This window comes from Tiliqua scincoides, chromosome 9 (genome assembly GCF_035046505.1).
Source record: "Tiliqua scincoides isolate rTilSci1 chromosome 9, rTilSci1.hap2, whole genome shotgun sequence".
NCBI lineage: Eukaryota > Metazoa > Chordata > Lepidosauria > Squamata > Scincidae > Tiliqua > Tiliqua scincoides.
This window is the reverse complement of record NC_089829.1, coordinates 6,838,315-6,851,685: the sequence shown is the minus strand read 5'-3', so window position 1 is coordinate 6,851,685 and position 13,371 is coordinate 6,838,315. Positions and strand designations below refer to the sequence as shown.

The following is a 13,371-nucleotide window of genomic DNA, read 5'->3' as shown; positions in this document are numbered from 1 at the left end:
CCGGGCTCTGCCCTTTTACAATGGGAAGCAGCCCGCAGCAGGGCGAGCAACCAGACCCACAAGGCAGGAACACGGGGCACTCACTGCTAATCCTCCCCCTGAATTGTCTGCTGCCTTCCAGCTGGCCCTGGGTGTGGTTGTTCCCCCAGTCATTTGGTCTGTCTGCTTTCTCCACACCCAATCATGGGATTTTGCTTGCGGGAAGGGGGAGTACAAATTACAGTATCTAAATATAACCTGAGAGCTGAGCTTGTCTCATGTTTGCTCCCGTGGCTATTATTCTTTTCTCTTACACATATCCTGGAGCCTTCCAGTTGTGGACTGCAGCTAGTATTTCATATTTTTCCTCCTAAGGTAAGAAGGGATTTCCAAGCCTCCAGCAATTTGGACAAACACATTAAAATAGGCACACACAAAAAAAAACTCTGGTACTTTTCAGTGCTATCTGGTGCTAGAATCTCAGCTGCCCCTGAGCCTATTTCCTGCTATGATTCCATCAGGGTTCCTCCTTTAGTAGTATACTCAAAAGCAGCGGGGTATATCTTTTCCATCTCCCTCTCTCCATCCACTTGTGTTTCTTCTTACTGAACCACACTGGGAAGAAATAAGTTGGGTTTTATTACAATTTATTAATATGCATCTAAACAAGGGTAAACTCTCCAGTTCAACCAAAGTTGGGGAGGTGAGGGTGACCATGCCCAAATCACCCACCCTGACAACGTCTACTGGTTTGATAGCAGTTGTAACCTGAGAGGTGTTCTCCCAAGCGATCCTAGGAATTACAGTTAGGTGGAAGTTTCCGGTTGTGAATCTGAGCCTATCCCACCCTGCTCATGGAACTGCAATTCCCAAGAGACTCCAAAACCAAGTCTGTGGTGTAGACGTGCCCCTTGCAAGGGTTGCATGCACTTTGCGTGGCTTATGACTCCCGTCACTGGTTTAAAAGGGTGCTCTGATTTCAATGCAATTTTTTTTTTCCTTCCCAATGGCCAGAGTGTTGTCTATTTACATTTCAGGGGGTAGATCTTGGAGTGGGCAAGGAGAGACGAAAAACCCTTGACCTCAAGCAGACTTTTCTCCCAGGAGGATTTATTGTGTCAGTTTAAATGATTCCCCGGTCATCATGGCGACGAACTCTGCAGATGGAAAGCAAATATACCAAGAAAGGAAAATCAATTATTTTTTCTTGAGCATGAAGTCTGACATAGCAGATCACTGCTGTATCCAAGGCTGGCCCAAGCGGGATGCCAAAAGTCCCGCTGCCCTTATGTGATGATGTGTAGCTTCTCCTCTTCCCACTCTCCGAAGTTCTAGCTCAGCATCCCCTCATCTCCACCTCTTCCTTGTCCAATCCAGGGAGTGGAAAGAGGAGAAGGTGTAGTGGAGGCAAGCAGGCAGGCAAAGACGCCCCAACCAATATACTGCCTGTGGCAACTTCTTCAGCTTGGCCTCATGGATGCGCTGCCCCTGCCTTGCTACAGCTTTACGGAATTGCTTGGGTCAGAGGGAGACAAGTGGCCTGCTGGTAACCATCAATCCCAGTATCATCCTCAGCTGCTGCTTTTGACCGAGTCAAGCATTGATTCATCCTGGCATTGTTGGCACTGACTGGCAGCAGCTCTCCAGGGTTTCAGGCAAGGTTCTTTCCCTGCTGAAAGGAAAGGGGCTTTTGTGCATGCAAGACAGGTGCTTGTACACTGAGCCACAGCCTGGGGTCACTGAGGATGCCCTCTGTCCTTTCAACTAACCTGCTCCCATTTCCCAGGCAGGCTGCTCCAGCCCAACCTCTACATGGTTGCAAGCAAACTGAGCACTCTGGATGAGTCTTATAGGGACGACCTCTGCTGTTGCTCTGAAGTACAGTGCACAGTGACATCTGTGGCCTGAGTTGCAGCAGTGCTTTGCTTTGTGTACATGTGACCTTGTAGCACATCTACCTTTTGGGACAACAACCAAGTCCACTCCATCAGTCCCTCTCTTGTGATTGTGATAATGCAGGGGTGACTGACTGGAGTGGTGTGAGATCAGACTGTTAGGGGCCTGGCAGCCCAATTCCCTTTATCCAAAACCCAGCTGTATGTTTTGAAAAGTGTGTGCGTGAATGTGTGCATTTTTAGACGGTGGCAGCAACGTGAGCTCTCAGTTGGATCCACGAGAGTAGTGGTTCCTGGGGAGCCGTAGAAAGCAGCCAGGGGAGCCACGAAATCCATACGGAAAATGTATAGGATTGTGGCCCTGACGGGAAGCCACGGCCAATGACCCAGGAGGTCAAGGGAGCCGCCAGTCCACAAAGTTTGGGAACCACTACATGACTGTCAGGCTAATGTCAACAGAGCGCCATCTGCTGAAAGCTCTGAGAATTGCAATGGACGTTCTAGACAGGTTTTTCAACCTTGTGCTCTGTGTGATCGGCTTCGTGCAGGGCTGGACAGCTTCCCCTGTGGTTGTCCCTGCAGTACATAAGAACAGCCCCACTGGATCAGGCAAGAAAGGGGCTGTACCAGTTTGCCCCCGCTCTCGGCACCCTCCTGGCCCAGCCAACCTATCCTTTCAATGACTGGGTAGCTGCCCTGCTAGTCTAACCCTCTTTGGAGAAATATGGCCGAGGGGAGGGGCAGGCAGAGCAAATACTTTGCAGGGGCTCTTCTCATTTGGAGCTTCCCCCCCAAACCCTATACTTCTCACTAAAGCCAGCAGTCTGGCACACTTAATGCCAGCATCCATTGCAAAGGCCCTTGATACAACTGCATTTCCAGCACCTTCATAATCAATGGTCCCATCGCCGTCCTTGTCGGCTTCTTTCATCATGAGCTCAGCTTCGTGCTCGTTCAGTGGCTCCCCAGCATTCATCAGCACGTACCTACAAGGCAGAGAGGATGCGGTGAATCCTAAAGCAGGGGTCTCCAAACCCCGGCCCAGGGGCCAGATGTGGCCCGTGGAGAGCCTCTATTTGGCCCGCAGCCAGCCTCTCATCTCCTGAGAGCCTCTGGCCCAGTTGACCAAGCACAACCGAAGTTGTACTTGTGGGATGGGGAAATGGGGGTCTATTTAAGATTGCACTTTGGGGCTGTGTTGGTGCTTGGAGAAATCCTGAGCATTTGAGCCCATTCATTCATTCATTCATTCATTCATTCATTCATTCATTCAAGTTCCGTATCTAATATATTTATTTAAATTTTATATTTAATTTTTTTTTTCCAGCCCTCAACACTGTGCCAGATTTTTTATGCGGCCCTTCAGCCAAGAAGTTTAGAGACCCCTGTCCTAGAACATGAAGGGTTCCTTGTTCATGGGCTGGTTTGGATTGCAAGCCTGTTGGGAGCAGAGCGACACTAACTGGGTCTTTCTGTCTGTAAAATGGTGGGTTTGGGGCACAGGAGTCAGTTCTGAGACCTGTGTGGTCTGCCACAAAAGAGAGGGGGTTATATAAACATGGGTCCCTGCTTGTTCAGGGGTGGCAGACATGTTCTTGGATGGGTGTGTGTGCCTTAGAGGTCAGAATCCCAGGGAAGAACATACATCACAGTCGCTTCCTACTGACCTTTGGTCTTTCTAGTTTAGTATTGTCAATACTGATTGGCATGCTTGCTCCAGGGGTCCAGACAGAGGTCTACCACAGTCTGATCAGGAATTGAACATGGAACCTTCTGCATGCAAAGCCTACACTGTGTCCGCTGAACCCTCCCCATAGTTGTGACTACGGCTTGCCAGTGGAATCACCCAACGCATGAATGTGAGTTTAGCCAGATCAGGTAACTCAGAGCAACCTCTCTGAACGCCTTTGTAGGACCTGTCCTACTAGCCCTGCTTTCTGTTTCTGATAATGGACAAATGGATGCCTTGGGAACTCTCTGCAATCAGGAATGAAGATAATGGTCATCCCTTGCTGTTTGTCCACAGCATCTTGTGCATTGCCCCTGAACATGGAGGTTCTGCTAAGCTCCCCTGACTAAGAGCTATTGATAGACTGTGCATCAGTCTGAAGTTGTAGAGGGCCTCAGAGACAACCCTAGTCCTGGCGATGGGGATCCACGGGGACAAATTCCGGTACTTACTTGAGGGTGTTCCACTCAATGTAGCCTTTGTGCTCCTGATCAAAGACCTTGAAAGCAGCCCGGAGCTCTTCGTCCTGGTTTTTGGCTTTTTCATGGTAAATTCCCATCAAAGCCAGGAATCCGTCACAGTTGAAGGTGCCTTTATCTGGGGAAAAATCAAAGCAAGCAAGCATGGGAATTCACTGATAGGGGCTGAGCAAAAGCCTCCCTGATGCCTGAGGCAGCTGGAAAAGCCCACAAGCAGGGACAGAGGCAATGGCTATCTGTGATTGTTTGCCCCCAACTTCTCGCCTAGGCAATGTATATAACAAAACAGGTATTTGCCTGCAGATACATTGCCTTGGAACATGGAGGTTCTACGCCCACAAAATGTTTTGTGTGTTTTTTGTACAGCAGCCCAGTTAATTCTTTTGTTACAGGAGTACATAGGAGCAGTGCATTGCCCAGAAATGTGGATACTCCTGAGGAATAATAGCACGGGGTCTGACAAAATGCCAAGCCCACCCTTGAGGCAATCTGGGACAATGGGTCCTGGATTCCAGTACCATCATCACTGCCCCCTTCCCTGATTTGCCTCTTCCTTCTCTCAAACTTGTTTTTGGATTTGAAAAGGGGGGGGCAGGAAGTATGGAGGAAAGGAGAGGGGAGTGGGTGCCCTGCTCAAAGGCACTGAGTAAGGGCGTCTGATCTCAGAAGCTAAGCAGGGTCAGGCCTGGTTAGTACTTGGATGGGAGACCGCCTGGGAATACCGGGTGCTGTAGGCTTATACCGTGATCTTGGAAGCTAAGCAGGGTCAGGCCTGGTTAGTACTTGGATGGGAGACCGCCTGGGACTACTGGGTGCTGTAGGCGTATACCATGATCTTGGAAGCTAAGCAGGGTCAGGCCTGGTTAGTACTTGGATGGGAGACCGCCTGGGAATACCGGGTGCTGTAGGCGTATACCATGATCTTGGAAGCTAAGCAGGGTCAGGCCTGGTTAGTACTTGGATGGGAGACCGCCTGGAACTACTGGGTGCTGTAGGCTTATACCATGATCTCGGAAGCTAAGCAGGGTCAGGCCTGGTTAGTACTTGGATGGGAGACCGCCTGGGAATACCGGGTGCTGTAGGCTTATACCATGATCTCGGAAGCTAAGCAGGGTCAGGCCTGGTTAGTAGTTGGTTGGGAGACCGCCTGGGAATACCGGGTGCTGTAGGCGTATACCATGATCTTGGAAGCTAAGCAGGGTCAGGCCTGGTTAGTACTTGGATGGGAGACCGCCTGGGACTACTGGGTGCTGTAGGCTTATACCATGATCTCGGAAGCTAAGCAGGGTCAGGCCTGGTTAGTACTTGGATGGGAGACCGCCTGGGAATACCGGGTGCTGTAGGCTTATACCATGATCTCGGAAGCTAAGCAGGGTCAGGCCTGGTTAGTAGTTGGATGGGAGACCGCCTGGGAATACCGGGTGCTGTAGGCTTATACCATGATCTCGGAAGCTAAGCAGGGTCAGGCCTGGTTAGTAGTTGGATGGGAGACCGCCTGGGACTACTGGGTGCTGTAGGCTTATACCATAGTCTTTCGAGACTGAAGGTTGCCAACCACGGGTTCAGTAATAGTAGCTGTCAGTGCCTTGCCTTAGGTAGCAAAGTCTTTTGGGCCTGCCCAGGCGAGGGAAGGGGCAAACTACAAGCTGGCAAACGGGACAACAGCTTACTGTCTTTGTCGACATCCTTTGCCATCGTCGCCAGTTCTCTCTTGGTTGGGTTGATGCCAATCAAGCTCATGAGCCGCTCCAGCTCGTTGGTCTTGACCAGGCCGTTGCCTTCTTCATCAAACATCTCAAAGATGCCCTTATATTCCGTAATCTGCTCGGGGGTCAGTGTTTTTGTCTGCCCGGACCAAAATAGGTACATTAAAGAGGCTGGGAAAGATATATTCCCCTTTTTTCAAGGAGCAGTGTATATGGCTTCTCCTTTTATCTTCACAACAGCCTTGTGGGGTAGGGCAGGTTGGCAAAAAGCCTGTGCATATTTACTCTAAAAAAATAAATCTCTTGTGTTTAGGACTGCAGGCTTAAGGCAGTGCCGAGGGCTTCATAGAAAAAGTAGCTTTTGAGGAGGGTTTTGAAAGGCTGTGGAGCTGCAATCCTAGGCGCACTTATCTGGAAGCAAGTCCAATTCAGTGGTGTCACTAAGGCTTGTGTCACCTGGTGCAGGAGGCCAACAAGTCACACCCATGGTGGACCTCCTCCCATGCAGTGGGTGGGGCAATGCCCTGGGGTGGTGGGCGTGGTGATGTACCATCGCCCCTCCCTCACTGGTTTTTGGGCTACAAATTTTGATAGAATATATTTCGACCTGGTTTGTTTGATTGCATTCTGCATGAAATTACACATTGATTGATATGTAACATGATGGCATTATCTGTAAATAGCAAGATTTGAAAAACTGTGGCCAGTATATAAAGATATTTCAATGCTGCATTAAATCATGCATCAGATGAGATATAACATGATGGTATCATTCAAAAATGCCAAGATTTTTAAAATGTTGTTCTCTGATGGTGTCCCGTCTCCTCCATGCGCATCACCCAGTGTGGCTTGCATGGCCTAGTAACGCTACTAGTCCCACTGAATGCAGTGGGACCTATTTCTGAGTAGACATGCATAGGATTGCACTGTTAGAGAGGAGGTGTTCCACAGGTGATCTCAAGAGGGAGTTCTAAGGGAAGGGATGGAAAAAGGAAGGAAGCAAGTAAAAATAAAAGAATGCAAAAGACATGACAACATTAAGCAGCAGCATGTAAACTCTTATTCTGTTGTGGTGTGTGTGTGTGTATACACCCTCCTTTTCTGCAGTGTTAATTACTTAAACTTGAAACACATGTAATGTTTTTCTTCCTTTTAAAACTTTCTGTCAAACTTTATCCCACCTCTTGGGTTTTCTGAAAGTAAAATAATGGTATTACCGTATTTGGAATCCTATAGAATTAACTCAAAGTGGCCTGGTGCAAATAAGATGAAAGGAACAAATGATCCGAATCAGTAGCATTGCTAGAGGGGTGCAAAGCACTAAGTTTTGCAGGGAGCCTCACCACACCATGCAAGCCATTCCCCTTTCAGCCATTCCTGGGGGGGGTGGCAAAATGGAAGCGTATGCTTAGTACTGTAAGCGGGTGATGGTCTGCGTAAGCCTCCGTTTTGTTGTAGCGGCCTGGAGTAGCTCCAAGGGGGAGGTCCACTTGCAGGGTGCAGTGAGGCTCCCTGCAAAACTTAGTGCTTTGCACTTTCTCTAGCTACACTACTGGTTGGAATGCAAAACATAAAAGTCGAAGAAATGCAGCACATTAAACAAGGGCAGAAAAGACAGCGCAGTGGGGAAAAACTAACTCAGCGGTATCGCCATTGCTTTGCATGCAAAAGGTCTCAGGTTTCGTCGCGATCAGCATTTCCAGAAGGGAGTGACCCTACTCTGAAATCCTGGATAGCTACTGCCAGTCAGTGTGGACAGTACTGAACTTGGTGGATCAAGGTTCAGACTCAGTAAATTGCAGGTTCAGATATCAAAGAGCAGCTATGGTTCAATGGGTAGAGCACGTGCTTTGCAGGTTAAAAAAAAAATCCAACCACAGTTCCTGGAGAACTGCTGCCTGTCAGTGCTGGTAATACTGAATCAGGCAGACGGAGGGGCAGACTCAGTAGGCAGCAGCTTGAAAACATTTTCTTACTTCAATGCCCATATGAAAGGGGAAATGGGAACGCTCTGCTCGAGAAAAGGCCGAAATGTAATACCCACAAGTGAGTTATTTTTGTTCATTTCAGGAACAGCTGGGAAGAGGAAAGAAGTTGTTTGGGAAGGGAGAGGTGGAAGGACATTGTTGCTACAGCAACATGGAACCTCTGCAGTTTCTAATAATTATAACGATGATTGACGCTCCTTCCCGCAAGAGGCTGGGGATGGCCGAGTTCTGCCAGAGGAGGTGACAAGACCACCAAGGAGGAATAAAAAGGAAAAGAGCATGAATTTATTTGGAAAAATCTGTACCCCGCCCTTCAGCACTAGGGCTCCCAGGGTGGCCCGCACAGAATACAGATGGTGAAAAATGGTGAATCTGGTGATCAAATGATGGGCAGTGAGCAGGGTACCCTAAGGTGTTTGGGTGCCTGAGATAGGGGGGCAAAACGTCATCCAGTGATGCAGAAACTGCCCCCCTCACCTGTGGCCACCTTCTCACCTATTCACCTTCACTTCTGCTTGGCAACAGCACATGAAGACCCTTTCCAGCTCCTCCTCCTCCTTTCAGTGGTTGGTTGACAACCTTCAGTCTCGAAAGACTGTGGTATAAGCCTACAGCACCCGGTATTCCCAGGCGGTCTCCCATCCAAGTACTAACCAGACCTGATCCTGCTTAGCTTCCGAGATCATGGTATAAGCCTACAGCACCCGGTATTCCCAGGCGGTCTCCCATCCAAGTACTAACCAGGCCTGACCCTGCTTAGCTTCCGAGATCATGGTATAAGCCTACAGCGCCCGGTATTCCCAGGCGGTCTCCCATCCAAGTACTAACCAGGCCTGACCCTGCTTAGCTTCCAAGATCATGGTATAAGCCTACAGCGCCCGGTATTCCCAGGCGGTCTCCCATCCAAGTACTAACCAGGCCTGACCCTGCTTAGCTTCCAAGATCATGGTATAAGCCTACAGCGCCCGGTATTCCCAGGCGGTCTCCCATCCAAGTACTAACCAGGCCTGACCCTGCTTAGTTTCCGAGATCATGGTATAAGCCTACAGCACCCGGTATTCCCAGGCGGTCTCCCATCCAAGTACTAACCAGGCCTGACCCTGCTTAGCTTCAGAGATCAGACGAGATCGGGCATGTGCAGGGTAACAGTTCCTGCAAAGGAGAGAGGGGAGAAGCAAAAGGGGAAGTGGGGAGGAGGGGACACGAGGAGGTGCCTTAGCCCCCCACTCTCTTCTCCTCTACACTTCCTCTTACACTCCTTGCTTTTCAAACGCAGTGTGCTGAAGGGAAAGAAGGACCCAGAGAGGCTCTTGACACTGCTGTTGAACGTCCCATTGGTTTCTCTGGTATCTCAACATTAGCTGCCCTCTGCCTTCCTAAACCACTGTGTTGCATTTGTTTCAAATGGGCCTCGTCTCTCACGCCCGGGCAGGAGCGAAGTTGACGGACACAATGAATTCTCTGTACGTTGGGGATAATCTGGTTCTGTCGCTCTCAGCACTGGGGCACACGGTGGGCAGTGGCATCTCTAGGGAGTGCGGGGGGGGTGAGAGTCGCACCATGTGACACACTCGGGGGTGACACCACTAGTGGCCAAAACTGTAGAAATCTTGGTATTTTCGAATTATGCCATCATGTTATATATCATTTGAAGTGGAATTTCATGAATAATGCAATGAAACAAACCACAGTGAAATATGTGTATTCTATTTTAAAAAAAAAATGGCCAAACAACCTGAAAAGGAAAACACAACTGCTTTATGTAACAAAAAGTGGATATCCTTTCGTCGTTGGCTGTCAAAAGAACATAAGAACAGCCCCACTGGATCAGGCCATAGGCCCATCTAGTCCAGCTTCCTGTATCTCACAGCGGCCCACCAAATGCCCCAGGGAGCACACCTGATAACAAGAGACCTGCAAGGCTTTCTGGGAATTGTAGTTAAGAACATAAGAACAGCCCCACTGGATCAGGCCAGAGGCCCATCTAGTCCAGCTTCCTGTATCTCACAGCGGCCCACCAAATGCCCCAGGGAGCACACCAGATAACAAGAGACCTCATCCTGGTGCCCTCTCTTGCATCTGACATAGCCCATTTCTAAAATCAGGAGGTTGCACATACGCATCATGGCTTGTAACCCGTAATGGATTTTTCCTCCAGAAACTTGTCCAATCCCCTTTTAAAGGCATCCAGGCCATATGTCGTCACCACATCCTGTGGCAAGGAGTTCCACAGACCGACCACACGCTGAGTAAAGAAATATTTTCTTTTGTCTGTTCGAACTCTCCCAACACTCAATTTTAGTGGATGTCCCCTGGTTCTGGTGTTATGTGAGAGTGTCAAGAGCATCTCTCTATCCACTTTATCCTTCCTATCCTATCCTTTTTATTATGACACGGCAGGGAACCAATAAAATCTTAGTTTGAGTGGGCTGACATTTCCATGTATGAGAGCTAATACTAGAACACTTATTCAGTTGCTATCAAGTTGTCCACTGGGTTGTGTTGTTTTTTTTTTGTTACTGATCAGGTGGGTAATCTGTACTGTTATATATTAAAATAACTAAAGTTAATGCGGGTGACACCGACCCTAGTGATGGCATTGCTTTTAGGTTGTGTGTATAGTACAGATGTGTGCCACTTAATGACAGGGATACATTCTTCAATCCCCGTTGTTATGCAATTAGATCATTCAGTGAACGTTTAGCCCAATCTATTGACTTTGTTGTGTAAACCAGAGGTTGCCTAACCCCAGCCTCGGTGGGGCAGATGCAGCCTGCAGTGAGCCTCTATCTGGCCCAAGGCCCTTTGGCCGAAAAGTTTAGAGACCCCTGGTGTAAACAGACACTCCTTGCCAGATACTAGCTCGTTGCACAGGCTACTAGAGACAGGTTGCCTCTTCTTTGCATTGCCTCTTTGTTGTGTAAACAGACACTATGCTGCATGCTATGGGAGACAGACACAATTGCCTCATTAAGAGCATGTTTATTGTGCTTGGACCACTGTCATAGATGTGGTCCGTCGTTAAGTAAACGGTTGTTAAGTGGCGCATACCTGTATTGTAATTTATTCTGTTTGGTCTGGTACAGGAAGAGCTTCATCATGGGGGTGATGCAATAAGCTCTTGCAGCAGGTGACACAAACCCTCGTCACACCTCTGGGGGTGGGAAAGACTCCCCTGGTTCTGCCCCCTTACACAGCCCTAAACTTCTGGGATCCAGGCAGAGGTTCTACATTCCACTCTGATAATATCTGTATCCTTATTTGCTGCGGTTTTGTGTTCTGTAACATAACCCCTGAAACATTGGCCTTACATGACATTGAACACGTGTTTTGTTCCCCAACTCGTTTTCTCTCCTGTTTTCACTGCACAAAGCTTTTCTCTCTCTCTCGTCAGATGTGGGATGTTTCTGTTGCGCTGCCTGCAGTATCATGTTCCCTGCTCAGCTCTCTGGTCACAGGTTGGCCATCAGAGAAATGAGCATTGAGCTATATAGACCATCAAAATGCATATCGAAAGTGTCAGGAATGCAATGGTCTTGGCAGAGGCAAAGCAGCGAAGACGGGATTGTTGGGTCAGATGCGTAGTACGCACAGAAAGGCACAGATCAAGCATGAGAATGCAGAATGTAAAGACACACCAGGAGCCCTGCTGGATCAGGCCCATGGTTTAGGTGGCGTAGCTGGAGGGGGCGGAGCACTCAGGTTGGCAGGGAGGCTCAATGGGGTGGGCAAGTGGCCCCTCCATTCAGAGCAGGGGGGGAGCAAAACAGAGCTCCCTGCCAGGAATGCTCCGAAGGGAGGGGCTGCTTGCCCGCCCCGCTGAGCCTCCCCACTGGACTGGCTGCTCTGCCCCCCCTCCAGCTACGCCATTGCATGGCTTACCTAGTCCAGTGGCCAGAAAAACAGAAGCCACTGTTTCTCACAGCAGCCAGAAAAATAGAAGCGCATGTGAAAAGAGAAATCAGCAGGGACGTGCTCAAGGAACAGAGCATGCGTTGAGTCCCGAGTCAGTGACCCTGTGACTCGACTCAGAAGTTATACCCTGGACCTTGCTTGACTCGACTCGGCATTTAGCTGTTGTGGCTTGACCCATGAGAAATGCCAGAAATTTTGAGTCTAGTCACAAGTCATTTCAAGAAACAAATCAAGGACAGCAAAAAAAACAAACCAAAACTTTAAGCCTTCCTCCACCCCTTCAGTCTGTCCCATCCCCCCAGTCCTTGCCTCCTGGAAACTACCCTCCCACCAAGCCTGCTGCCCTCCTTCAGAATGCCTGTTTCCAGGGTGCAGTGTGGAAGTGGCAGGAAAAAAAAGTAAGCATGAGAAAATACGTGCACACGAGAGAGAGAGAGAGAGAGAGAGAGAGAGAGAGAGTTGCGACTAGAGTGATTTTGAGTCCTGACTCTTTTTTTACAGTCACTGGCCCTGAATCACGAGTCCACTTGGACTCCATGACATCCATGTCTCGAGTCAACTCAAGTTCTCCAGAACAGTGTTTTTCTGTGACTCAGGTTGAGCCGTCCTGAGTCAAGTGCCCATCCCTGGAACTCAGACAGTAGGGTCACAATCCTAACCAGGTCTATTAAGAAGTAAGTCCTATTTTGTTCAATGGGGCTTATTCTCAGGAAAGTGTGGTTAGGATTGCAGCCTTATTTAAGCAAGACACCCATAGTTAAGGGTGTAATTAAGGTCTCGATCCTATCCAGCTTCCTCGTGCTGATGCAGCTGTCCCAATGGGGTATGTACTACATCCTGCGGTGAGAGGGCAGTCATGGAGACCTCATCAAGGTAAGATAATTTTTGTTCATTTACCTCGGGACTGCATTGTGGCGGCATCAGAGCTGGAAAGTTGGATGGGATTGGGCCCTAACATGCTGTCTGATTTGATCCACAGTGCACAGTGAGAAATCTCCCACTAGTGCTTTGTGCAAGATTTAACAGTGTAGCTGATCCATTTTCTCCTTCCACTCATGGATCTTTGGATCTAAGCCAGGGATGTACACCTACATATAGAAATCCCCAAAAAGCATTAAGTAAGAAGTTGCAACAACAAAAGGTAAAGCACTCACCATTTCCTCAGTGGTTTTGGGGCTGCTTTGAGAAGGTGGTATTCTTGAGTCTGCTGGCTTCGGGCACAAGAGAGTGACTGGATATTGCTCTCTTTTACAGCTAGGAAGAAAGTGATCGGCACTCAGTGCCCAGGGGAAAATGAGGATCTTGGAAGCCTTGTATGGAAGCGAAGGCGGACAACCCTATTTTGGGAGGAAGTTTGCCCCTAAACTGCACCTGCTATGTTCTTGAGATCAGTGGCTCACTTTCAAAGGGAGGAAGTGAGTGAGGACCTGTTCTAGTGCTTCCTGGTTCCCAAGCAGTCTGCACCCATTATATTTGAGTCACCTTTGCACCAACCCTGTAGAGTCAGTCAGTACTGTGAGATTGCATCATGTTTAAGCGAAGTCTCAGAAGTCTGCTTCCCCTCAGCTATTCTCCAGCTCATCAGTCCATATGATAAGCCAGATTGATTCAGATATCACCCAAATCAATCCAGTGACCAATGGAAGCCCAACCAATCAGCTGTGTGGTTCAGGGAGGATT

General features: G+C 48.8%; 1 protein-coding gene and 1 pseudogene across 1 annotated transcript; both read right to left on the bottom strand.

Moving 5' to 3' along the window:
- Window positions 1-1,089: 1,089 nt before the first annotated feature.
- CALML6 (calmodulin like 6) lies at window positions 1,090-12,238 on the bottom strand. Its single transcript, XM_066637395.1, has 5 exons — window positions 12,191-12,238; window positions 5,753-5,927; window positions 4,056-4,200; window positions 2,760-2,860; window positions 1,090-1,136 (listed from the first exon to the last, which is right to left on the bottom strand). The coding sequence occupies exons 1-5, from the start codon at window positions 12,236-12,238 to the stop codon at window positions 1,090-1,092; spliced, it is 516 nt and encodes a 171-aa protein (XP_066493492.1).
- LOC136660835 (5S ribosomal RNA) lies at window positions 8,817-8,936 on the bottom strand (annotated as a pseudogene).
- Window positions 12,239-13,371: the final 1,133 nt, after the last annotated feature.

Coding starts and splice junctions, on each gene's coding strand:
- CALML6 (XM_066637395.1), bottom strand. CDS start 12,238: ATGGATGTCATGGAGTCCAAGTGGACTCGTGATTCAGGGCCAGTGACT. Junction 4,201..5,752: donor AAAGGATGTCGACAAAGACA/GTAAGCTGTTGT, acceptor ATTTTTCCCCAG/ATAAAGGCACCTTCAACTGT. Junction 1,137..2,759: donor TGGGACCATTGATTATGAAG/GTGCTGGAAATG, acceptor TTCCATCTGCAG/AGTTCGTCGCCATGATGACC.